The sequence below is a fragment of the Balaenoptera musculus genome, chromosome 6 (genome assembly GCF_009873245.2).
Source record: "Balaenoptera musculus isolate JJ_BM4_2016_0621 chromosome 6, mBalMus1.pri.v3, whole genome shotgun sequence".
NCBI classification, from domain to species: Eukaryota; Metazoa; Chordata; class Mammalia; order Artiodactyla; family Balaenopteridae; genus Balaenoptera; species Balaenoptera musculus.
The window spans coordinates 53355603-53383221 of NC_045790.1; the positions used below are offsets into that span (position 1 = coordinate 53355603).

The following is a 27619-nucleotide window of genomic DNA, read 5'->3' on the forward strand; positions in this document are numbered from 1 at the left end:
CTGTGAAAACTTATTTAAATTCATTTGAAAGACTACACAGATGAATTGATAAAACAGTTGTTGGTGAGTTGGTTGTGTAGAGGAAACTGAAACATTGAAGAAAAATATCATAAAAATCTAGAAGGTTTCTATCCCGAAATTGTTTCTCAAGTGTCCAGATTCTTGCTTCACCTTGTAAAGAGGCTAAATTTGAAAAAACAGTCCATATTATATGAATGTGGTTTATATAAGAAAGAGGGTGGGAGCTCCCATATATCAAGATATTTGTGAATAACTGTACGTGTGTTTTAAGTTAAAATAACGTGCTTAAGTTGTATATTTGTCCTTTGTTATGATTTTTGCTTTATCTGACCTTTTAGAGTAAGTGAACCTTTTGCTGGTTCTGACTACATCTTTTAATAGAGCTCCTCCTGTCCTTCTAAATACTGAGATGGTGTTTCATATTATCCCTTCACAAAGAATTTGATAACTTTTTAATTGAATACCTTACATAGTTTTTATTTATGTTTTAGTGTTAGCACTAATTAGAATCCATAAATTAATGCATGTTTATTTACTAAGAACATAAAAGACCTTTTTAGACTGAAATAGCCAGAAGCAAAACAGAAAACAGAAAATTATTTGGTGACTCTTGCTCATTTACTAGCAACTTCCATAAATTATACAGATTGTTTACCTGTATATAAAAATCACCAGATAGTTGTGTTTTCTTCTGTTTATTTTATATTCTATAAGCCAAGATGGGAGTCAAGTTCTTTTTATTCAACATTTATACTATGTCTGTTATGAACAGACCTATCATGGCAAAGAAGATTCATTCTTGTTCTTCAAAGAGATTATAGTTCAGAAAGCCATTTTAATAAAGCTATGGGGCTTCCCTGGTGGCGCAGTGGTTGAGAATCTGCCTGCCAATGCAGGGGACACGGGTTCAAGCCCTGGTCTGGGAAGATCCCACATGCCGCAGAGCAACTAGGCCCGTGAGCCACAATTGCTGAGCCTGCGCGTCTGGAGCCTGTGCTCCGCAACAAGAGAGGCCGCGATAATGAGAGGCCCGCGCACTGCGATGAAGATTGGCCCCCACTTGCCGCAACTGGAGAGAGCCCTCGCACAGAAACGAAGACCCAACACAGCCATAAATAAATAAATAAATAAATAAAATTAAAAAAAAAAAAAAAAAAATAAAGCTATGGCAGAATCACAAGGTGCCTTTGTGCTTTTTCCTATGGGTATAAATTTTCAAATTTAAAAACAAGCCTTTTGTATGATGGTATAATTAAATTTTAGTTTTTACGTATGTGATCTCTTTGCTTTTACATTTATGTAGACCTCAGTGGCTGGGAGGAGATAGGAGGAGTCATTGTCATTGGTTAACCTTTAACAGATTTGTAGAAGACAATTGATATTCAATATCATACAGCTTTATATGCATATATAACTTTACTCTTGCAATGCCTTCACACCTTGTCTTGCATAGTGTCAGAGCTTCTGTTTCACCAGTTAACTTCACACAGACAGACTCTTTGTGCTTATAATGTGATTTGTTCATCCTGGCTCACTGTAGCAAAACTCCAAATATTTTTTCCCTATGCAAACATACCATAGGCATTAGGTCCTGGTGTGTGGGATCCTCAGCCTGTCACAGATTTCATGATGCCATCTGCTTCAACCTGAACAGTGTATCTTCTGCTGGCAGAAGTTTTATTGAAGTTGCTATGCTCAGGTTTAAAAAAAAATCAGGTTTGACATAAGAAGCTTACTTTTGAAAAAATAATAATTGATCATGCCTGCTGTAGATTTTAAAATAAGCATTTGAAAGGATTCCCAAAAGCCTCTTCCTCAAATACATTGATCTCTTTTACATCTGTGGTTGTAGATAGCCAATAAAATGGTGAATTATTGGTAACTTTGGTAAGTTACTGAGTTTCCTGTTTTATTTTTCAGGACAGGTGGCAAACTTAAGCATGGACTGGTGACATAAATTGTGAAATATTTTGATTGCTTCTGTCAATGGAAGACATTTACTAATGTCTCATTCCCAGAAATGATATCTAAATGATTGTTTGCTATGTGTATAATACGAAGATGACAGTAGCACCATGATGAAAAAATCTAGGTCATAATCTACTTAACTAGGTGTGTGACTGTGTAATTTTGTCATCTGTAAAATGGTAATAGTGATTCTTGGAGGGTCATTGGGCAGATTAGATCAGAGTGGGTCCTTAAGAATGGATAAACATTTATTCTGCAGATGTATATTGAATGCCAACTCCGTGCAAGACACTCTCCTAGAGGATGAGGATATAACAGAGAATAAAATAGTCAAATTCCTCCACTGCAGAATTCTGCATTCTAGTCTGTCTCTGCAGATTGGGATGGGAGCTCCATGACAGCAGGGTGCATGCCAGGCAATAATAAGCACCATGAAGAAAAACAGGGCAGGGTCAGCTCATGGAGCGTAATGGTGGGATGCAGTCTTAGGGTTGTCAGGGAGGCCTTCTCTGAGTTGATGTTGAGTGCACTTGGATGAACTAAAAATGTAAGCACGTAGATACTTGGGGGAAGGACGTACTTGGCTGCTAGAGAGAGCAGCTTGGCAGTTGGAGGAACAGTAAAGTGGTTAGTATAGCTGGAGCTATGTGAGTGAAGGACAGAGTGCTGGGAGATGAGCTTAGAGAGTGATCCAAAAGTGTCATTGATATAACTTTTCTTACGATTAATTGTAAATTAAAAGTTACATTCCAGACACCCTATAGAAATACAAAATTAGGATTGACTCTTTGCACTGTTTTAATGATTGCTTAGCTTTAATGTAATATTTATTATTCACATTTATTATTATTTAATATTACTATATTAATGTCAATATGATTTTATATAAGATATTCTATAAATATATTAATATTTAATAAATATATTATTATTTATTATTATTAGATTATTTAGCTCTGTATAACAGGCACATACAAGTAATTATAGAATATTTTGTTGTTGTTTATTAATATCATTGTACCTGGAGTTAACCATACTGTGAGGTTTGAGGGCATAGTCCTCCAGACTGGCAGCTCTTCCCTAGACTTGTGACACCAACAGCAAGGAGTTAAGCTCCAAATACAAAGTTGGAAGGAAGAGTCCACACAATACCATCCTCACTTCTGATTCCAACTGCACATTCAGGAGGTTCCCCAAACCACCCTCAGGTTCAATAATTCATTAGAAGGACCTATAGAACCTACTGAAAGCTGTTAAGACTCATGGTTATGGTCTATTATAGGGAAAGGATACAGGTCGAAAGTTAACCTAAGAAAGAGACGCATAGCACAGAGTCTGAGAGGATTCCAGATGTGAAGCTTCCATTTTCCTCAGGAAGTGTTCCCTTCCCAAACTCGATGTGTGACAGTATACATGGAGTATTGCCAACCCAGGAAGCTCACCTGAGCCTGGTGTTCAGAGTTTTTATTGGGACATCATTTCATAGGCATGATTGATTGCCCATGTGAGATGACTTAGTTTAAGAATTTGAGAGGATATCATGTGGCCTTGGGGCCCACCGTGAATAACAGAGACACTTCTATCATCTGGGAAATTCCAAGGGTTTAGAAGTTACTTCCTATGAGGTAAGGACAAAGGCCAGGCTTCTTTTTGGGAAAGACCAAATTCTTTACTGCATAGGTTGTTATAAAAATTCAAGCAATATGGTAAGTTAATGGCCTTCTGGAATCCCATCTCTTGGGGACAACTAGTGTTCTGTTGGTGGTTTGGTATATATTCTTCCAGATGTTTAATACACATGTAAACATTTTTTGAGTGTACATTGAATTGTACTATACTTACTGTTATTGTTCAATAACTAGGCTTTTTCACTTAAAAACATATGTATGGATGTGTTTTTGTGTGTGTTTTAATGAGTACCTTGAAGTTGAACCTGATTCTTTTCACTTAATTAGTTTTTAAAATGTTTTCCACCTAAAAAATAGTGCTGTGTTGAACATCCTTGCATTTACATCTTTGTGTATTTTTCTAATTTTTCTCCTTGAAATAAATTTCTTGAAATAGAGTTGCAGAATAAAAGGGTATGGACATTTTGAAATTTCATAGGTACTTCATTATTACCTCTCTTGGGATGATTCCTATGAAATAGTTTATGGAATGACAAAGTTGTTAATAGTCTGCATATTACTCTTAGGTAAACATTGCAACTCCCACAATTTCAAATGTTGAATGTGCCCACATTCCACATCTCAGCCCAGCTGTAATTCCTACTCTGCAAAATGAATCATTTTTATTATCCCCAAGTAATGGGAATCTGGAAGTTCTTACAGGATTGGGTACTGCACACATCAATGGGAAACCTGCTTGTGATGAATTTGATCAACTGATCAAAAATATGGCCCAGGTAAGAGCATTTCTTCCTGATAGTTAACGACAGAATGTATAATATCTTAAGAATGTAATGAGGTCCTGGATAATTTGAAGAATACTTATATATATTTACATTATGTTAGTTAAATATATACATTAAATATATATCAAGTATATTTTAAGTATATATTATATTCTTATTTATGAAGACATTTATAATATCTGAAAAAATTGGAATGACAAAGATGTAGAATTTATGTGGGTTTAGGTGGTTCTGAGATTTTTCTATTCCTTTTTTTAATTATCATATTTTAAACTGAGCATTTTATGTTATGTTTCAGAAATATTCTTCAGTATAAATAAAATGTCTCATTCTAGGTGATGAGTGATAAAGTTTATCTTAGAAAAAAATATTTTTAATTTCTTTTTTTTTTAAAGAACAGATTAATGCCACTAATAAGATGATTGCAAGTGCAGTGATTTGCATTTAATTGTATTTCTTGCTGTTTTTCCTGAACAGGGTCGCCAAATAGAAGTTTTTGAGCTCCTCAAACCTCCATGTGGAGGCCTTGGGTTCAGTGTTGTGGGACTGAGGAGTGAAAACCGGGGAGAACTGGGCATATTTGTGCAGGAGATCCAGGAGGGCAGTGTGGCCCACAGGTGAGACTGTCACTGTGTCTTTTCTGGTTTTTTTTTTTTTTTTTATTTTATTAATTAATTAATTTATTTTTGTCTGTGTTGGGTCTTCGTTTCTGTGCGAGGGCTTTCTCCAGTTGCGGTGAGCCGGGGCCACTCTTCATCGCGGTGCGCAGGCCTCTCACTGTCGCGGCCTCTCCCATTGCGGAGCACAGGCTCCAGACGCGCAGGCTCAGTAGTTGTGGTGCACGGACTTAGTTGTTCCGCGGCATGTGGGATCCTCCCAGACCAGGGCTCGAACCCGTGTCCCCTGCCTGGCAGGCAGATTCTTAACCACTGCGCCACCAGGGAAGCCCTCTTTTCTGTTTTTGATACCACATTCAGAAGGTACTGCTCACCTTGGGAGAATTTCAAGGAACAAAAATGAACAAAAACAGACAAAAAACTGAATACAATCTGTTATTAGCTAGTTTTTAGAAATCATTAAATTCTTAACATTGCTACGATAAAAAGAAAGTCCTTTGAAAGGAGAGTTACTTTTAAATATAGTCGTAACTTAATCATTTTTTAGTAAGGAAAGAAAAATTTGACTAGGACAGTACTCTCATTGCTATTAAATGGGCTCTTTTTGATTAGATTTTAAAATTACTTTGTAGAAAAGTATACAAATGGCCTATGATAATTTGAGCAATATTTTATTAATATACTCAAAACAACAAGTAAATATATACATCTTTGCTTTCATTTGTAGAGGATAGGAACATCTAAAATACAATGTATAGGTTGAGTGGGTAGCTGAAAAGAAGGCGCTTTTAACTGGGAGGGGTTGATTAGGGGTAGGTCAACTGGAGCCAAAGCATATATATTTTCCCTTCCATTTTTATTTTGACATAATTGACATACAGCAGTATGTAAGTTTAAGGTGTACAGCATAATGATTGGGCACAATAGTAAACACCATCTCATATACATACTAAATTAAAGAAATAGAAAAAATATTTTTAGAAGTGCAGCTGCAGGAAAAAGCTTTCATAGTGTGGACATGAGAAAATAGAATTAAAAATAACCTGAAAATGCATGCCAAAGAAGCTGTCGTTTTTTTGAGAGCTGTTAGTTATCTTTTACCCCCTTTTTCATTCTTAGAGATGGAAGATTGAAGGAAACTGATCAGATCCTTGCTATTAACGGACAGGCACTTGATCAGACAATTACACATCAGCAGGCCATCAGCATCCTGCAGAAAGCCAAAGATACTGTCAAGCTGGTTATTGCCAGAGGCTCATTGCCTCAGCTCATCAGCCCCATAGTTTCCCGTTCTCCATCTGCAGCCAGCACAATTTCAGCTCACTCTAATCCGGTGAGTACATCAGATTTTCAAGAAGAACAGAACGTATTTTTCTAGTTCTTTAAGGTTTTGTATGGGTTCGCACTTCCTGTAGATTCTTTGTACTTCTTGGGTTTTTCCCTTTTTGTTGTATCTCTCTGTGGCCTGGAATATTTTTTATGTAATTATGATTAAGTTTATGGCTTCTAAAAAATTTTTTAAAAAAAATTTTATTATTTTTCTTTATACAGCAGGTTCTTATTAGTTATCTATTTTATACATATTAGTGTATACATGTCAATCCCAATCTCCCAGTTCATCCCACCACCACCCCCCTCGCCACGCTTTCCCCGTTGGTGTCCATACGTTTGTTCTCTACATCTGTGTCTCTATTTCTGCCTTGCAAACTGGTTCATCTGTACCATTTTTCTAGATTCCACATATATGCGTTAATATACGGTATTTGTTCTTCTCTTTCTGACTTACTTCACTCTGTATGACAGTCCCTAGGTCCATCCTTGCCTCTACCAATGACCCAATTTCATTCCTTTTAATGGCTGAGTAATATTCCATTGTATGTACATACCACATCTTTAACCATTCGTCTGTCGATGGGCATTTAGGTTGCTTCCATGTCCTGGCTACTGTAAATAGAGCTGCAATGAACATTGTGGTACAGGTATCTTTTTGAATTATGGTTTCCTCAGGGTATATGCCCAGTGGTGGGATTGCTGGGTCATATGGTAGTTCTATTTTTAGTTTTTTAAGGAACCTCCATACTGTTCTCCATAGTGGCTGTATCAATTTACATTCCCACCAACAGTGCAGGAGGGTTCCCTTTTCTCCACACCCTCTCCAGCATTTGTTGTTTGTACATTTTCTGATATGCCCATTCTGACCGGTGTGAGGTGATACCTCATTGTAGTTTTGATTTGCATTTCTCTAATAATTAGTGACGTTGAGCAGCTTTTCATGTGCTTCTTGGCCATCTGTATGTCTTCTTTGGAGAAATGTCTATTTATGTCTTCTTCCCATTTTTGGATTGGGTTGTTTGTTTTTTTAATACTGAGCTGCATGAGCTGTTTATATGTTTTGGAGGTCAATCCTTTGTCCGTTGATTCATTTGCAAATATTTTCTCCCATTCTGAGGGTTGTCTTTTCATCTTGTTTATAGTTTCCCTTGCTGTGCAAAAGCTTTTTAGTTTCATTCTGTTCCATTTGTTTATTTTGTTTTTATTTCCATTCCTCTAGGAGGTGGGTCAAAAAGGATCTTGCTGTGATTTATGTCAAAGAGTGTTCTTCCTGTGTTTTCCTCTGAGAGTTTTATAGTGTCCAGTCTTACATTTAGGTCTTTAATCCATTTTGAGTTTACTTTTGTGTATGGTGTTAGGGAGTGTTCTAATTTCATTCTTTTACATGTAGCTGTCCAGTTTTCCCAGCACCACTTACTGAAGAGACTGTCTTTTCTCCATTGTATATCCTTGCCTCCTTTGTCATAGATTAGTTGACCATAGGTGCGTGGTTTATCTCTGGGCTTTCTATCCTGTTCCATTGATCTATATTTCTGTTTTTGTGCCAGTACCATATTGTCTTTTTTTTTTTTTTAATTTTATTTATTTATTTATTTATTTATTTATGGCTGTGTTGGGTCTTCGTTTCTGTGTGAGGGCTTTCTCTAGTTGCGGCAAGTGGGGGCCACTCACTATCGCGGCCTCTCTTGTTGCGGAGCACAGGCTCCAGACACGCAGGCTCAGCAGTTGTGGCTCATGGGCCTAGTTGCTCCGCAGCATGTGGGATCTTCCCAGACCAGGGCTCGAACCCGTGTCCCCTGGATTGGCAGGCAGATTCTCAACCACTGTGCCACCAGGGAAGCCCCATGTTGTCTTGATTACTGTAGCTTTGTAGTATATTCTGAAGACAGGGAGTCTGATTCCTCCAGCTCCATTTTTTTCCCTCAAGATTGCTTTGGCTGTTCCGGGTCTTTTGTGTCTCCATACAAATTTTAAGAGTTTTTGTTCTAGTTCTGTAAAAGATGCCATTGGTAATTTGATAGGGATTGCATTGAATCTGTAGATTGCTTTGTGTAGTATAGTCATTTTCACAATATTGATTCTTCCAATCCAAGAACATGGTATATCTCTCCTCTGTTTGTGTCATCTTTGATTTCTTTCATCAGTGTCTTATAGTTTTCTGAGCACAGGTCTTTTACCTCCTTAGGTAGGTTTATTCCTAGGTATTTTATTCTTTTTGTTGCAATGGTGAATGGGATTGTTACCTTTCTTTATGTAGCCTTTTTACTTGACATCATTCCTTAAAAAAAAAAAAAAAAAAAAAAAATTTAGTCCCTTAAAAAAGTTTACTCTAGGGACTTCCCTGGCGGTCCACTGGTTAAGACTTCGCACTTCCACTGCCAAGGGCCCGGGTTCAATCCCTGGTCTGGGAAATAAAATCCCTCATGCCGTGCTGTGCAGCCAAAAAATAAATTAAAAAAAAAAAACAACCAATCTTATTGATCTTATCAGAGTACGAGCTCTTTAAAAAAAAGAAAAAAGGAAAAAAAAATTTTTGACTCTATTGGTAAGCAAATAAAATCTTGATTTTGCTTTGTAAAGTCACTGACAGCTGTCAGTGACTTTAAGAGGTCATTTCGTTTGGAATCTTGTGCAATAGGGTTTATGCAGAAGAAGTTCTTAACAGCTAACAGTTTTTCCTTGATCATCCCTTTTTTTTTTAAGTTCTACAAAGGATCTTGCAAATCTCTCTTTACCTGGTTAAATGCAGTCACTATAATGATGTATTGATAATTTCAAGAATGGTTATGTCAGTAGCAGTAACAACATATTAAAAGAGAAGTGTACTAAATAAAAGGGACCCTGTTAAAGCTCATTATTATGTCTGCACTTAGTTATTTAATACTAATCACAAAATAATATTCATAGAGATGTCAACTGTAATAAAAATCTTAGTTTTTCGTAAAATGTTTACAAATTCATATGGGGGCTTTGTTTTCAGGTTCACTGGCAGCACGTGGAGACTATTGAATTGGTAAATGACGGCTCTGGTCTGGGATTTGGCATTGTAGGAGGAAAAGCAACTGGCGTGATCGTGAAAACCATCCTGCCTGGAGGAGTAGCTGATCAGGTAAGCCACTCCAGCAGATTTTTTATGTTTTATCAAAAATACACTTTCATCTTTTTCATTTCCGTTAGAAAGAAGAGACTTTGGCTTTAGACAATGTCAGAATCTTCTATTTTGCTGAGCTTGTATGTAAAATGTTTTTCTTAGACCTGGGGAGAAATACATTTCAAGAGAGACCTTGATTTTCAGTTACAGTTACAGACAGTGATCTTAAGACTCTTTAGAATCACAGACTAAAGCCCAGGTTGTGGTTTTGATCATTGTAGAGGTATATATCCTTTATTTTATGATTGTAAATCACGTTTATAAGCCTACTCATCTGTTTTATAGCCACAAGGTATTATGGAAAAAAGAATACTTCATTACTGAGGGGAGAAAAGCAAGATTCATCTTGTCCCTTTAGTGATGGGTCACTGGTGTCATCTTTGTATATGAAGTACAGCCTGTTTTTATCTCTTAGAGTAGTTCATTAAAGCACTGCCATTTATGCTATGTAAAGTTGTTGGAGCGTATGTGAGAAAATTGTAAAGTTACTAATTATGATTTACGTTTTAATTTGACAAGTTCTAGTGTCTCTTTTGCCTTGGTTATAATGTTTTGTATATAAAGCTGTTTGCTTTTGCATGTGTATTTGAACGTAAGTCACGTGCATCAAATATTTTTCATATTGGCAAATGAAAGGCAGATTTATGGGCAGCCTTATCAATAGAGGTAACCTTATCAATTATTGAGAGTAACTCAATAGTATGTGCGTTTTCTTCCTTTTAAACATTAGCCAGTATCATGCAGTATCCAGTGAAATTTCTCTATTTGACAGGCTTGTGATAAATCAGCTTTACCTTGTGTATAGAACTGCACTGTCTAATACTGTAGGTACTGGCCACATATCACTTTTTAAATTCAAATTTGAATTAATTAAAATTAAATAAAATTACCACCCCAGTTCCTCCATTAGACGAGCTATATTTCAAGTGCTCTAGAGCAATATGTTGCTTGTAGCTTCCATATTGGACAATGCAGAACATTTCATCACTGCAGAAAGTTCTAGTGGACAGTGCCTGTATGGAGGCTTACCAGACTGCTGTTCACTTCCCTGGTTTATCTGAATTTAAGTCTCACAAAGATTTCATCTGCAAATGAGTTTTTTAGGGATGTTTATAACTGAAATGGCAAGGCAGAAAATTGTGGTATTAACTCAGTGCTTTTTTGTGGTTGATACTGTATTTTGAGTTATATATATTTGTGAAGTGAGTTATACTTCATCTTTCCTTAGTGGCATTTTCTCTTTATTGTATCCCTCAAAAAATTCACAGAAAGACTAGTGCTTTCTTGCATCGAGTGGGTAGACATCAAATTGAAAAGCTCATACCAATTATTGATTTAAAGAATATTTATGAATTTCATTTACTTATATCACATTTAATGAAGTTAGGATGCTTCAAAAGACAGTTAACATTACAACCACATGTTTAATGTACCATGATTGGTAATTCATGCAATAGCTCTTTTTTTGTTATTACTCCCGTTCCCTCTAAATGAGGGATTTCTCTGATGAAGTAAATAATAATAACAACAACAATCTGACTAATCAATCCCTTTTTATTCAGCATGGGCGATTATGCAGTGGAGACCACATTCTAAAGATTGGTGACACAGATCTAGCAGGAATGAGCAGTGAGCAAGTAGCCCAGGTCCTCAGACAGTGTGGAAATAGAGTCAAATTGATGATTGCAAGAGGTGCCATGGAAGAACCAACGGTGCCCACCTCTTTGGGCATCACGCTTTCCTCATCCCCATCTTCTACACCAGAGATGCGGGTAAGGAGATAAAAGCAGTTAATGGGAAAGTCATAGACTGTAGCACTTAGATGACAGTGGTGTTTATTTAGAAACTAGACTTATTATTATTTTTTTAAAAATTTATTTATTTATTTATTTTTGACTCTGTTGGATCTTTGTTGCTGTGCGTGGGCTTTCTCCAGTTGCGGCGAGCCAGGCTACCCTTCGTTGCAGTGTCAGGCTTCTCTTTGTGGTGGCTTCTTTTGTTGCGGAGCATGGGCTCTAGGCACGTGGGCTTCAGTACTTGTGGCGCACGGGCTTAGTTGCTCCGTGGCATGTGGGATCTTCCCAGACCAGGGCTTGAACCCGTGTCTCCTGCATTGGCAGGCGGATTCTTAACCACTGCACCACCAGGGAAGTCCGAAACTAGACTTATTAATGTTAGTGTATTAGTGCTAAAGAATGAAACAAAATTCAAATGTAATGATGTTTCAGCACTAATAATAGTTTATTAAATAGGAATAATGTCTAACAGATGAAAGATAGATTGCTTAAAAATTCCAGATTACTGTTTTTGATTTTTCTCTAAGCACATTTATGAGGAAAATGTTTTGAAGTATGGATAAATTTTAAAGAATTATTTACTACTAATACCTAAAACATTTAATTCTATCTTTTTCTTATTTAGAAGTGTTTCTGTAAGGTGGGCTGTAAGTTCCAATCATGCCCTTTCAACACCTTGCTTCTTAGCGTCTTTTTTGTGGGCAAGGTGGATAAATAAAGCTTACTAAAACCTTTCATTGTTGTTTTCAGGTATGTCATATAATTGTTACCAGATTTGTAATAAGTCGCTATTCTTGACCCAGTTATATAATTTTTTTTAGAGAAAAGTTATGCTTTCAGGGTTGTAACAAAAGCTGTATTCATAGGCAGAGCATTCCATCTTTGTTCTTAACTTGATATGAAAAAAGCTAGAATGTTTCAAAATTATTATAATGTAATGGTTATCTCAAATAGTTCAGGTCACAAGATGATAGTGGATTAAATATCAACAAAATAATTTTATCCAGAAATTTCTTAAATATGTAAGAAGAGAATTACGACCAATTTCTATATGAGCTTCATAGCAAATGCAAGTTCTACATTCCTTTCTTATAGATCTAAAAACAGTTATTTTCTAAACAGTTGCTACAAATTCTTTTTTTTAATATTCTAACCTCTTCCACAAGCCCTTTAAAACTTTATTAGAACACTTGAAATTTCCATGATTCTGTTGTTTTTAGGATTGAGTTTCATTGCTATTTTTTGCAGGGAGAAAGAAGTAAAGAAAGAAAGCCTGTTTATGAAAGTATTTAAATGGCATTCTTTTGTGGTAAACAAAACATTTTATTCAGCAATATATAAATGAATGCAATACCAAAAACCACTTGATGTAATTGAAAGCTTAGAAAAGTATCTATTCTGTGCATATCATCATTTGTGAAGCTTGTGCCCCTTTTAAAACCATTCGATAGTCAAATTGCCACCCTCTAAAATAGCACTTGCATAAGTCTTATTAAAAATAGAAGACACATTTGTTTCAATTGAAGCAGATTTCATCCTGTCATTTTCTTGTAATTATCTAAACTTTAAACTTTTGCTAAGTTTGCACAGATAATTATGTGCAATGAAAAAAATAAAACTTTACTATAAAATTATATCTCATTTAGGTGACTTATCAGTGAGATACAGAGTGTGCTTAAAGAAAATCAGAAAGCATTACCATCTCACCCCAACCTGCATGTCCATTCAAACCAAAGACTTCATTCTTCTGTTATCTTCCTAGGGTTCTCTGTGGAATCTGCTGACACCACACTAGCATATAATGCCAACAACTTATTGATGACTTACTGAGCTAGTTCATTCATGCTTTATTCAGGGAGCCTTGCCCTTCAGTCCAATACATAATAACAAGTCTACATATTAGAGAAATCTGCTTTCAGGTACCACTCCAGGAATGAAGGAAATCAATGTGGAAAGGCATTCTTTCCTTCTAAAAAGCTGTTTGTATTAAAGTTTGAATTTATCAAGCAAATACAAGGATAGTTTTAATTAGCTGTTTGGTACATTTCACTGGCTTTCAAAATAATCATCAGTCCATTAATAGTATATCTGGAGGATAGATTCACATTCATGGTGTTAGAATCAGCTTTCAACTTAAGATAGTAATAACAGCATGTCTTGAGTGGGCAGTATGGCCCCTACATTCTAGGAGGAATTTACATACTGTGCAGCTTTTAAGAGCAGGGGTTCTGCAACCAGCCTACCTACATTTGAATTCTGCCTCTACTAGATTGCTGTTTGTCCTTGGAAAAGTTTGTGTTCCTCAGTTTCCCCAGAGAAAAATTGACAGTAATTGTACCTACCTCATAGGCTTATTCTGAGGAGTAAATGAATTGAGACATGACAGGTGTCTGTTATATAGAAACTGCTCAGTAATTGTTAGCTGGACTTGTTCTTATTCCTGATAGACAGTTGAGCAAAGTGATGCTTAGAAAAATTCAGTGGCAAAGCTAGATTTGAACTTGTTGATGTGGATTCAAAGTATGAGTTATTTTAACTGTATTACATCCTAACTTCTTCAAAACTGAAGATGAGCCATCCCTGAAAATAGAATTTGTTAATAAGAAACTGTTTAATTTTTTACATTTTGCATGCGCAGACAATAATATATTTCTCTGCTGGGGGTGTTCAGCTCTACTCTTGACATTCCTTCTGAGTAAAAATGTGATGCTCAGTCCAAGTTGTCAAGATTGAAGGAGTAATCCTACTCTATAATTTTCTAGCTGAGTTCTCTAACACTCAATTACATCATATTATTTCTAAAGATTGTGGCTTAAAAAAAGATTATCTTGTTTGTTTACATGTTTATTTATGTGTATATTTATTTATCAATTTTATTTTAGGTTGATGCTTCTACTCAGAAAAGTGAAGAAAATGAGACATTTGATGTAGAACTCACTAAAAATGTCCAAGGATTAGGAATTACCATTGCTGGTTACATTGGAGATAAAAAATTAGGTAGTTTTTAAACATTAATATTCTATATCTTTCATCTTGGCAATTGCCTCCAATATCTTTGTCTTATGAAATATTGAATCAACATAATGTATTTTCCGATTGTCATAAACTGATGGAAATCTTCCTTAGGAATAATTTAGTGCAGGCGACTGTTATTTTATTTCAGACAGACAAAACCATTGTCTTTTTCTGTAGCGTAAGTTTCTACTAGTGGGTTTTTTTGTGTGGTTGGTTGATTTATATCTGTGCAGAATTAGGATTTTATATTTGGAGAATGGAGGATGGGTATTGTTTGAGTGTGCTTTGTAAATAGTAAAGCAAAACAAAGCAAAAACAAACCTATTTCTAATCTTAGAACCTTCAGGAATCTTTGTAAAGAGCATTACAAAGAGCAGTGCTGTTGAACATGATGGAAGAATCCAAATTGGAGACCAAATTATAGCAGTAAGTACACATTTAATAACAGCTTTGTTAATTTTCATGGTTGAGAGATGCATTCTCCTAGTTCACGCAGTTTTGAGAACTACAGGTAGCTCTATACTAATTGAAACTTGCTTTGGTGGTTTGAGCTGTCATCACAATTACTCATTATTTTGTGGAAGTCAGAGCATTGGATAGAAGCTTTATTGATGCCATTTCTAAAGGTGGGACACTTTCTTGAATAACTGCTGGTACATCTGCTTTCTGGTTTTAATGAGTTTGGTACATTAATACTCATACTTGTATTTTAGCTGCAGATGCTCCAAAACTAAAGACCAGACATTATCACTTTTAGTGTACTTGAATCTGAAATTGGGTTGTGTGCATTTTTTTACATCAGCAGAATGACACTATTTTTGTTGGCACCATGACCAGGGCTCCTTTTAGCTGTAAGACTATAAAGGAATAAAAGAAATAAAGCCAGATCCTCTTGATTAGATCAAGCTCATAATTGTATCCTAGTAACACTAGTATGTTTTGACCATATAGCTATTCAAGGTAGTATAAAAAGAATCCAACTTTCAGTTCAGTGTTCAGTGGAAACTGGACTACCCTAACTACTTCTCAGAACATGAATCCCAGAGACCCTGCATCAAGGGCTTTCTGGTTAAATAAGTTTAGGAAAAACTGCCTGTGATATCGTTTCTTAGGGATCCACAATGCACATTGAAAACTCAAAAACTGAGAAGTTTCCCAGTAAAGAAACTTGTTTAACTCTTTTACTTCAGAGGTTCCTAAACTTTTGTAATCATGTTCTTTCTTCCCTCAAACATATATTAATATTCTTTGGAGTACATTTTGGGGAATGTTGATTTATCTTAATATATATTTGTTTATGTGTAATGAAGTCTCTGTTTTCGCCTTGGGATCTTAATAGTAGTTAAGATAGAAGAGTCCTTGTTCACTGCAGCATTATTCACAAGAGCTAAGATGAGTAAGTGACCCAGAGGTCCATCTGCAGATGAATGGATAAACAAAATGTGGTATATACATACAACAAAATATTATTTAGTCTTATAAAGAAGGAAATTCTGTCACATTCTACAACAAAACCTTGAGAACATTATGCTAAGTGAAATAAGCCAGGCACAAAAAGTCATAGCAACAGAAAGTAGAACAGTTGTTGTGAGGGGCTGGTTAGAGGGGGAAATGGGGAGAAGTTGTTCAGTGGGTATAGTTTCAGTTTTGCAAGATGAAAATGTTCTGGAGATGTATCATATGACAACATGAATATACTTAACACTACTGAACTATATACTTAAAAATGGATAAGACAGTAAATTTTATGTTTTGTGTTTTCTTTCACATTTAACAAAAAGATAGAGATGTCCTTTATCAGTCTCTGCTCTTTGCTTCTACATTGCAACTCTGTGACTGTTCTTGAACTTTGTTCTATAAAACTCCTAACTACACCTGTTTACCTCTTGAAATCTGCTCTAAAGACCAAGTTGTGCGTGCCACCTAAGCTGGTCATATCCTGGAAAAGAGCTTTCCTGTTGTATCTCTATTTTAACATACAATGAAAATTAACTACTTTACTTTTTTTATTTTGGAGGAAAAGGAGAGGGAGAGAGTGAATATATACATATTCTAAATCCATATCTGATAAAGAATTAAAAATTGAATATATAGCTAATGTACTTGCCCCCCAGGCTATATATTTGAATCCAATAGAAAGCTTTTTTAAAAACCAGCATTCTTGAGATATAACTCACAGAACATACAATTCACCCATTTAAAGTGTATGATTCAGAAGCTTTTAGTATATTTACAGTTGTGCGTTCATGATCACAATCAATTTTAGAACATTTTCATTACCTTTAAAAGAAACCCCATCCCATTAGCAGTTACTCCCTAATTCCTCCATCCTCCCAGCCCTACACAACTACCAATCTACTTCCTATCTCAATAGATTTGCCTATTCTGGACATTTCATGTAAATGGAATCATTCAATAGGTGGTCCTTTGTGATTTGCTTCTTTTGCTTAGCATGATGTTTTCAAGGTTCATCTATGTTGTAGCATGTATCAATTCTTAATTTCTTTTTATAGCTGAATAATATTCCATTGTATAGACATACCACATTTTATTTATCCATTCATTAGTTGATGGACATTTGAGGTGTTTCCACTTTTTGGCTATTACGGACAATGCCACTGTGAACATTCATGTACAAACTTTTGTGTGGATGTATGTTTTCATTTCTCCTGGGTGTATACTTAGGAGTGGAGATGCTGGATCATATAATTCCATGTTTAACCATTTAGCAAGAAGCAAGATTCCTTAACCTACAAAATTGGGATAAAGACACTTCCCTTGTATGATTTTTAGGAAAACCAAATGAGTTATTTATTTAAAATACATAGTATGCTTGGCACATAAGGACAGTTTAATTAAGCAAATATTTATTGAGGGTCTGAAATGATTACACATTTAAGTCTCACAAAAGCTTCCTTTCAAGCTTGTCATTATTTTCATTCTTATATAAGTGGAATCTCAAATATAATTTTGCTTAGACAAGATCAGTGCTAAAGGAAATTTTTGACTCAAAAGCGGAAGCACCCTTCTTCTGAAGTATTTTCTTGCTTTCAATAAAATCACTGTCTTTGCTGTCATCAATGTTATGATTTTTAATTTTTAGCAACATTCTCTTACTTCAAAGTTGGAAGCACCTCGACTTTTAAGGAACATCATGCAGTACTTTTGATCATGCATTAATTTTGTGCAAAATACCATCGTCTTGTGGGCTTTTGAGATACGGGTAGGAAAGTTCTTCACACTAGTTCTTCACACTAGTTGCTTTTCACAGCTGCTGTGTTTGATTTTTTTTTTCAATTTTGTCCTAGCAGCAGCTATTTGGAACTATACTCTGTTTTTATTTTGTAATTGTTGAGGTGGTGAGAAGATTAAGAAATTATTTCCTACTATTTTGAGGATGTATTATTTTGAAACATTAACTCTTTTGTTATAAGATCCCTGTTTTACAAATTGTGCTCTGTTGACCCCTAGAGTTTCACTGTAGACATTACGGGGCGGGGAATAGAGACTTTTTTTCCACATTATATATTGGTATTCTGTATAGGAATTATTTAATAAAAGGACTATTTTTTTTAAAGTTGACCAACCTTGTCATTAGATAAACTCATATACTCATTTTTTTAGATTGGTATACAGAGATCCTTGATAAAAGCAGTATAGAATTAACATCTGATTTAAAAAAATATTAAACAAGCATATGTTGATAAATAAGGAAAGGTATCAAGTGTTGCCTTTGGTATTCTGTGACTTTGTTAATAGTCCCAAGTTTTGTATGTGTGTATAGGTATAGGCCATGTTGGAGGAGGGCTTGGCCAGCTAGATTGAGTGTGCTAAGGAGCTGGGCTTTTCCATTTGTTCTAACTAGGATTTCTCCCCTTACTTATTGCACCTGTTAATTGCGGTATCTGCACTGCACGTTATGAGGATGTTGGATCTCTCCTTGAGATAGCACATAGGCAATTTACTGCGATTGCACCTAGTTCCACAGCACTTTTGTCTCTGGTACAATTGGGTCTGAAGCCACCTCTTAACTCTCTTCCTGTGATATTGAGGGATCAGAGGTGGCCTGAGCCCTGATTTAGGTTTTGGTGACCTTGTCTCATATGTATGATGGGTGTAATTATGTTGATCAGAAACTGCTCCCATAGGGCTTGGGGTTTTCATGTTTATTAATCACCTCTTCACTTTATTAATAATAATACCAGTTTCTGAGTATCTTTCCAGTACAAAGTGCCATGCGCTGTAATTTTGGGAAAGTGGGTACCATTATTCTCATATTACAGATGAAGATACTGAGAAATTTGAACCGAAGTCTAGGTTTAAAAGTTCGTAATTATTCCATTATAGCAACTTCTTCTGTGCTAGTACCTACCACCTCTGACATTTGTGTAAGGAATATATTTTTAAATTCAGGTCATCAGGTTTTCAAAAAAAGAGAAAAATGTGTTTTTTTTCCTTTACATAATGAACTTTATTGCTACTAAGTAGACAAAATCATATACATTCGATTTTTCTTAGTGAAACTGAATTTAAAAATTGAGCCATAAAAATCTATTGGAGATGAAACAGCTTAAGTTCTGTGCATTTTAAGAATTTTTATGGCACCTCAGAGTTGCGATTTTTCTCCTTTTCTTTACTACCCTGAGAGTAAATAACATGTTTATTTCTCTTAGATTAATTTTTGTCTTTGAAGTCTAAAGAATATAAAATTTGAACATGGCTTAAAAAAACCCTTCTCATAGAAACCACTCTTAATAGTTTATGATTTAAATTTTCAGAAAATTTCCATGTATCTACATTTAAAAGGATCATATTAGTTTATACCTTTTTATTGTTTATTTTACTTAGAAATATACCTGGGAGGTATAGTCATATCAGCACATATAAATCTGTCATAATATACTTAAGTAACCCTTATTCATGGAGAGTTATGTTGTTTATAGTTTCTTGCTAATATAAATAACTGTATTACACACCACTTTGGATATCTTTTATGGATCAAGACTTGAAACATTTGACTTTGCTGTAATAGTATTATTTAGATTTGAATTTTACTTATTTTATTACTCAGCACTGGATCTTGTATGCCACTATTTTCTTATGTTGAATTTTAAATCTGATTAATCTCTTAGTCAGCTAAAGTGTTTTTTTAGTAAATTTTAAATGAAAGAATGTGTTGGTAGACTTTCTGAACCTTTTCTGTCTGATAACCTCTTCTGTTGCCTTTGCACACTTGGATGATTTGGCTGGGGATAACATAGACTTTGCATAAGGAAGACTTAGGGGGGATAATCTTAAACAACCTTGGAAATTTTGTCATCAACTCTCTTTTAATTTTTTTATAGGGAAGGGTCTTCCCTTTTCCCTGGAAGAAATCTTAGGCAAGTGCCATGACTTACACATTGTTCTTAGAGAGTAAAATGCCCTATGGCCAATGAAAAATCACCAAATACAACCCCAATTTAGTATTAAAAATTTCCCATCCTAAATAATAATCTAATTTCAGACTGCCTCCCTGGCCTCCCAGAAGCCTGCTATGAACTGATGGCTTACGTAGGGATAGAGAATGCACTCTCCAGTATGTCTTCCCTACCTAGCTTTTCTTTTCCTCCCTCACCTCCTCATTGTGCTTTCTGACTCTTACCAGTGTAAAAGGTGAGAGAAGGAAGAGAGGAAAAGACAGTAAGACACTTCATCCTTGACTGACACTGTTGTAAGATGGCTTTGTACTGAGTGAACCTGGAGGATATTCAAAACCGACTGTCATTTAGGGTTCCTTCTTGGATTCCTGAGAGATCCTCGTGGAGATATTTGAACTTTCCATGACAGATGGTGGATTTTTTTCATCTGACTGACTCTTCTTCCCTTTGGCCCTGGTTTCTCAGCATTCTGCTCCACAGATTCTCTCTTTGGGGGTACCGTTATTCCCTAGGGGTACTCTTGGGTAGGTTTCAAGATGGCTCCAGCCTGGCTGTCTTGTGTGTGTGTGTGTGTGTCTGTGTGTGTGTGTGGTCCCCTTCTGGTCTGTGCCCAGACAGAGTTAGGCTGTTGAGCAGTTCTCAACATAATAGCAATTTTCTCTTGCTTCACTTTCAGAGCAGTTAAACAGCCTCTCCCTTAACCTCCTTACAGAGCTAGACACAATCTACTACCTTCTTCCCTACAACTTGTGACACAGCTCTTCTGACTTGTGGTCAAAGGCTAAACATCTAGGTGGAGTGGGGACTTACAGCACTCTTCTCTCTAGAAAAAAACAAAACAAACCTCCTTTAAATTTTTCCTAATCTCTAACAACCCAGCCCATTTATGCCCTAAATGTGTACAAATTATAATTCTTGACCAGTTAATTTAAATTTCTGCATGGTGGCCATCTCACAACACGGTATAGGATATAAATAATCATAGCATCTCAAACATAATTTCCATTTTCACATATGTTAACACTGAATATAAAATTTTGGGTTTGTAATTTCTTTCACAGAGGATAACCTGCTCACTCTGTTGCCTAGATGCTGATAGATTTTTTTCTTTTGATTTTTGAAATCTAAGAATTTAACCAGGATATGTCCGGTGTTCGTTTTTTTCCCCTTGTTTTTCATATACCTCTGATTTATAGAGGCAGATTTCTTTATCTACTAATCATTTCTTTGATTATTTTTTCCTCAATTATTCTCTTCTCCTTGTATTTCTTTTCACAATTATATTGATTTTCTAGATCAGCCACATTATGTCTTCAGTCTTATTTCCCTGACCATTTTTATCTATTTATTCTTGTCCTCTGAAATATGGGAAAATTGCATATTCCTGTCTTCCATTCCTTGACTTTGTTTTTGCAGTATTTAAAATCCTGTTGACTGCCTTCATTGTAACAGTTTTCTTTTTCTTTTTTGGTAGATACTTGTTCCTTCTTTGTACGTATAATCCCTATTTCCATCAATATAATGAATTATGAATTCCTTTGAAGGGAAGTTTCAGAAAATACCTTTTTTCCTGTTCACTGCAGTGACAGTCTCATTGGAAGATGTTTGTACTGATGCTTCAGGGCACTTGCCTTCTTTTGGACTGTGGTATTTTATTCTTGTGACCTTTAGTTATTCTCAGAGATCTCAGTGAGAACTGTGCTTGTACAAAAGGGAGTAGAGATGGATTTTTGTACAAATAATTCAGGAATTGACAAAGCAAGAAGGAAGGGGAAAGTTTAAATTTAGTCAGTTTCACTTGTAGATTAATAGAATAGAGAGGAAACCGGGAAACCACAATGGGGAACGTTGCCTCTCTATAGTAAGAGATAGTTTTCTGTGTGTGTTGTGTAACCAGGAGTTAGTTGGGGTTGTGTGCGTATGCATGTGTGTGCATAGTGTGACTTCACTGCACATATGTAATTCTGTGCTGCCCCATGCTCCCAGCTTGGTGTGACCTCTAGCACTTGGTGTAGTTTTTAGAATCACTGGTTAGGGTCCACATGTACCATGTGACTTCCTCCTTTTAATGAAGGGCAGTTGTTGGATTTTACTGAAGTTTCATCTTACAGACAAGAGAAACTATTCCCTCAAATGTAGAGATCCAGCTGGCCTGCCTTCAATCTCGTCATGTTCAGACCATTCCTCATAGAAGTTCCTCCAAGTTACTGGTATAGGGACTTGTCTTCTTCCATTGTTTCCAGTTTTGTTATGGTATTTTCTCTGTTATTATATTTTTACTAGTCTTTCCAAGAGGGAATCAACAAGGTGGTGGTGGGAGGAAAGAGGAGAGTGTTAGACACCTATGTGCAAGTTGCCATTTAGCTCAAAAGTATCATACAAAACTTAAGTAACTTCTGAAGTCCAATTGATCATTTAGATTAGAGGTCTCTAGGTTTCTGATTGAATATTCCCATTGGTAAAAAAATCTGTATCTATCTATCTATCTATAAACTACCCCTTTCTCCTTCCTCTTTTCTCCTCTCTATATATTCATATATGATATATGATTCATATATGTTATATGTTGTTTTATATGTATTATATATATTGTTTTATATACATCGTTAATGTATGTATTATATATGTGTGTGTATAAAACAAATGAGATTTAAAATATGTTTAATTAAGAGTTTTATTATATTCTTCCAGAAAACCTCTGCAGTAAGGGTACTTCATCTTGGAGATCACTGATCTAGGTCTTTATTGTAGTTCTCATTCATTTAGTAAATATTTGAGTGCCTAACGTGGTCAGCACTGTGCTCAGAAAAGCATGACACTTAATAGCCATTTTATAGCCATTTCACAATTCAAAAGGAATATCAGTGACTTTGAATTTCAACATTAAATTTATTGTTCCAGTTTTCCAAACTGTTTTTAAATTTTATGTATTTTTAAAAATAAGGTGTTATAATCTGCATTTATTTATTCAAAAATATAATTTGCTTTCCAAAGAAATCTTTGATGTATGAGCCAGTTTCTCATTTCTCATTTGTGAATATCTACTGTGTGAACAGCACTGTTTTGTTTTGTTTTTTTTTTTTGGTGGCCGCACGGCCTGTGGGCTCTTAGTTCCCTGGCCAGGGATCGAACCCAGGCCATTGGCAGTGAGAGCGTGGAGTCCTAACCACTGGACCACGAGGGAATTCCCAGCACTGTGTTTTGATGACACACAGAGCCTGTCCTCTTGGAGGATGCAGAAATAAACCAAATAATGACAGACAATGTAAAATTAAATTTCTGAAAAGTGCTGTGAAGGAGAAATGGTAAAGGGGACTTTGACTAAAGTCAGGGGCATCAAGATAGCTTAATTGTGGAAATAACTATAGAACTGAGATCTAAAGTACTTATGGGCATTTTCTAAGTAAATAGATAAGAAAGAGCATGGGCTGGAGCAGGCTGTCCAGAGAGTCTAGACTGAGGGAACAGAACTTGCAGAGACCTCACGGCTGAAGGGAGCACTGCAGGTCAGAGAAATGGAAATGATCCTCTGGGGCTGGAGTGCAGAGAAATAGGCAGCATCGTGCAAGATGAGGTTGGTGATGGGAGGTGGGGTTGACACGGCCATCCTAAGCCTTGTTGAGAATTTGGAGCGTTGTCTCAAGGAGTGTTCTACGAAAGGCCGGGTGGGGTGATGGGATCATATCTGTAGTTTGGAAAGGTCACAGGGGCACTGTCAAGTGTTTTGTCATTTGTGAACTAGAAAAAGGGAAGATATTTTTTGAAGAGGCAAAGAAATAAAAAGGAAGGTAGTTTTGTCGTCTTTCTTTTTTTAAAGCCAGTGTAAGTATGATTTCGGAATTTGTCAGCACTCTCAGTAACCACTTCCCTCACTGTCTTCTATACCTCTGTATAGTACTGACTTCCAGACTTGACTGTGCATTAGGATCCCCTAAGAAATATAAAAGAATATTTTAAAAGGTGGAGAATCCTGGCCCCCTCTCTAGACTCGCTGGCTCATAATTTCTGGAAGTGAGACCCCTTAGTTTGTATTAAAACAGATGAAACACTCCTGCATGATTCCAGTGCGTCTGAGCCAGTACTGGTCCCCAGACAGGTTTTAGCCCATCCCCCCACCTAGGGGAATACTCATTCCCAATGTTGTTCTCACTGACAAGCAGTAACTGTGTGTTTCGTGGGTTGGTAATACAACTATCCTTTTATTTTTAACATGTCTTGTTCTTATCATAGGTAGATGGCACAAACCTTCAGGGTTTTACCAATCAACAAGCAGTAGAGGTGTTGCGACACACAGGACAGACTGTTCACCTGACATTAATGAGGAGAGGAACAAAGCAGGACGCTGAGCTTGCGTCACGGGAGGACATCACAAAAGATGCAGTTTTGTCTCCTGTTAATGCAAGCGTAAGCAAAGGTAAGGCCACATGAATCTGGTTTTCAGTTAGGCTCTTAACATCATTTTGTATTTTTTCTAATTCTGAAATTATTTAAAGAGTCACTTTTCGTCTTAACTATTCATTATGAACCAAGTAAAAAGGGAATTTAATAAAGTTGGGATTAACTGGAAGCAGAGATGCATCCATTAACTATAGAATGGGCTTCCAAATAAAGCAGATTTCTATCCTGTTTATTCAGTCACCACTTCTCATTTGGAAACATGTGCAGTCATTTGCTTTCTGTCCTTGCCTTGCTTTTGGATGTCATTGCTACACTTTCTCTTAAGGGGGAAATATGTTCTGCCTAGATTATGTGTGTGACCCCCATAATGTTTCTAAATGCCCACCCTTTCCTTGATGGAATCAACTTTAATTCAATGTGTAGGCTTGGCTAGCTCAGTCAGTAGACCATGAGACTCCTATTTCCACGTTTAGAAATGTCATTCATAAGCTGTTTGTACGTGGATATCTCTGAAAATTACTGAAATCCTCATGTAGCTCCCTGATGCAAGTATTTATTGGTAGAAGTCAGGCTGTTGGTTTGAAAGTGTGTTTCATTTCTCAGACTGTTGACCATTCTGGTATTTATGCTGTACACTACTAATCGCAGACCAGGAGAGAGGGAGGCAAATCACAGGAGAACTTTATTACCTCTTTGTACCATTAACAGAACTTTAAGTACATGTGGTTGATGAAAAGTTTACCTACAAAAAGCAAACTCTCATTTAGGTGTTCAAATAAATAAAGCGGGGTTTGAAAAATTCAAGTGCTTGATTATATTACAGACATAACTACTAAAATTTTCTTATTTTAAGAAAATTATGAAGAAGATGAAGATTCTTTATCTTTGAGGAGAAACACCAGCATATTACCAATTGAAGAAGAAGGTAAACACCTGGAGCCAGGTTATTATGTTCTTTATTGTTTTTTAGAGAAATGATTTTTATAAATGTGATTCAACCTCTCTGGATATATTGTAAATTACTAAAAAAAAATCTTTCAAAGAAGATTCTTGAAAATCCTTATTTACAGATTGATTAATTGCTACAGTAGATTAAAATAGTTTATAGCTGGCAGATTTTCTTGCTGAGTCCGTCTTTTTTTTCTTCTACATTTTTTAAATCAGAACCTTTAGGAATCATTCAGTTACATACGTGGCTTTATTTCATTCCCCTTATTTCTTAGGATAGAACCAAGTTGTCTCTTATTGAGCAAGCAGTAATAAAGTTTAAAAGGATTTTTTAAATAAACACAAGAGAATCTTTAAAGCATAAGCTCTTAGGAATGAGATTATCCTTATTTTGGGGACTTTTTCTTCTAAATTTTTCGAAAGTTTTAAATTTTGAAAGGAGTTGTATGAGAAATTATTAAGCCTCTCTGAGGTTTCTCTCACTATATACCTAGAATTCATCAAGCTGTTTCAAAAATTTTAGGGCGGCATAGTTTTAGTATATAATTATGCCCGAACGTTGCTGCCTTTTTTTTAGGGCTGGATGCTGTGTGCTTCCCTGACCTGTCATATTGCTTTAGGTGTTTGATAAGTTAAATCCACTGAGCAAAGTCCAAGACTGATCTTCCTTATGAGAATTCTGCCCTTCACTAAATAATTATATTGAAGCTTTGTAGTTCTTTAAAATAGTTCCTCTTTCATTATTTTTTTTCTACTGAAAATTGTGATTTAACTTTTTTATTTTAAAGGGATATTTGTGTTTGCAATGATATCCCAGGAGTGAGAGGTGTAGGACTCTCAGGGGTTTAGTCACATTTTGCTATTTTTACACTAATAGGTGTAGAAATTATTTAGGATAAAGTGAATGTCCAGAGGAGTGGGACAGGATAAAAATGTTTCAAAGCATAAAACTTGAGAGAGTAAGAGGGGATGGCTGTGGAGGATGGTCTTGAAGCCTCAGCCATATGTTTTGCTTTGATGAATGTGCATATGTGTATGGGAGGCTAGGTGGGAGAGGGTCTAAACTTAGAATCAGGAGTCCTACATTCTTTTTAAAATAAAATAAGGGAAGAATGTCTGAATGATTCTAATGCATCTATTCTAGTGCTGGTCCTCTGACAGGGGATAAGATGTTGTTGCCTCTTCCACAGAAATTTGACTCATAATGTGAGCCTGGACAAATCATTTGACTTCACAGTAACATCAGGAGACTGGACTTTTTTTTTTTTTTAATTTTAATTTTTCAATTTTTTTAAAAATTTATTTTTTACATCTTTATTGGAGAATAATTACTTCACAATGGTGTGTTAGTTTCTGCTTTATAACAAAGTGGATCAGCTATACATATATCCCCATATCCCCTCCCTCTTGTGTCTCCCTCCCACCCTCCCTATCCCACCCTTCTAGGTGGTCACACAACACTGAGCTGATCTCCCTGTGCTATGCGGCTGCTTCCCCCTAGCTATCTGTTTTACATTTGGTAGGGTATATATGTCCATGCCACTCTCTCACTTCGTCCCAGCTTACCCTTCCCCCTCCCTGTGTCCTCAAGTCCATTCTCTACATCTGCATCTTGATTCCCGTCCTGCCCCTAGGTTCTCCATGGCCATTTTTTTTTTAAATTCCATATATATGTGTTAGCATACGGTATTTGTTTTTCTCTTTCTGACTTACTTCACTCTGTATGACAGACTCTAGGTCCATCCACCTCACTACAAATGACTGGACTTTATGGTTTTTTAAATATGCCTGAAATCTGATCTTGGGGCATTTGGGAAAGGGGGAGAATGAAGGGTTTTGTGACTGTAGGTTGGTTGTATGAATACAAATTTCAGACCGTTGTTATCAGTAGCTTACAGATTCCCCACTTTCTCCATTCCAAATCCCACCCTGCTTGAATCACTGTGTAAACACAACAGAATCAGAGAATGGGGTTATGGGAGGAGGTAGGACTAGCTGACCCTCCTCTTTCTAACCTTCATCAGCTTGAAAGGTTTCCTGTAGTCTGTGTTCACCGCTGCACATTCATACCTCTCTGGAATGAATATACTTTTGAAGAGAAAACGCTCATTTTGGGGGACTAGACTCCAAAATTTTAAAGAAATATATAGCTTACTGTTTCCAGTTTCTCAAAGAGAAAACAGAATCGTTTTATTAATCTAACACATAACAAACCTGAAAAATAGTCCTGGAGTGGAAGCTCATTCATTCCACTAACAAGGAAGCAGCTAATGAGAAATCTGAATTTTAGAATACTCTTTAAATTTGAAATTTGAATGCTAAAAAATGATATTGAAAATCTAATATAAGGAATAGTGGCCGGTAGAGATTTTTTTTTTTAGAAGACAACCTTTATGAGTAAAAACTGTGATGTCATGGAAATCTTTGAATATGACTTGAAAATTCTTCTCAACCAGTTTATTTTAGCTAAGTGTTTTAATTCAGTATTGTTTACATAACTTGTTTAGTGATTTTCTTTTGTATATTTTCACTTTCCTTTT

At 36.0% G+C, this 27619-nt stretch overlaps 1 protein-coding gene across 11 annotated transcripts in view; it reads left to right on the plus strand.

Moving 5' to 3' along the window:
- MPDZ (multiple PDZ domain crumbs cell polarity complex component) overlaps positions 1-27619 on the plus strand; it is a 172476-nt gene that overhangs the window by 53493 nt on the left and 91364 nt on the right. For 7 of the 11 annotated variants that reach the window (XM_036854695.1, XM_036854698.1, XM_036854699.1 and 4 more), the window contains exons 4-12: positions 4184-4393; positions 4880-5019; positions 6139-6352; positions 9332-9460; positions 11065-11274; positions 14181-14295; positions 14651-14739; positions 23964-24147; positions 24985-25074. In XM_036854695.1, coding sequence (XP_036710590.1) covers positions 4184-4393; positions 4880-5019; positions 6139-6352; positions 9332-9460; positions 11065-11274; positions 14181-14295; positions 14651-14739; positions 23964-24147; positions 24985-25074 — 1381 coding nt within the window. The remainder of the gene's footprint in view (positions 1-4183; positions 4394-4879; positions 5020-6138; positions 6353-9331; positions 9461-11064; positions 11275-14180; positions 14296-14650; positions 14740-23963; positions 24148-24984; positions 25075-27619) is intronic. The other 4 variants (XM_036854696.1, XM_036854702.1, XM_036854704.1 and 1 more) reach the window with 1 other exon arrangement.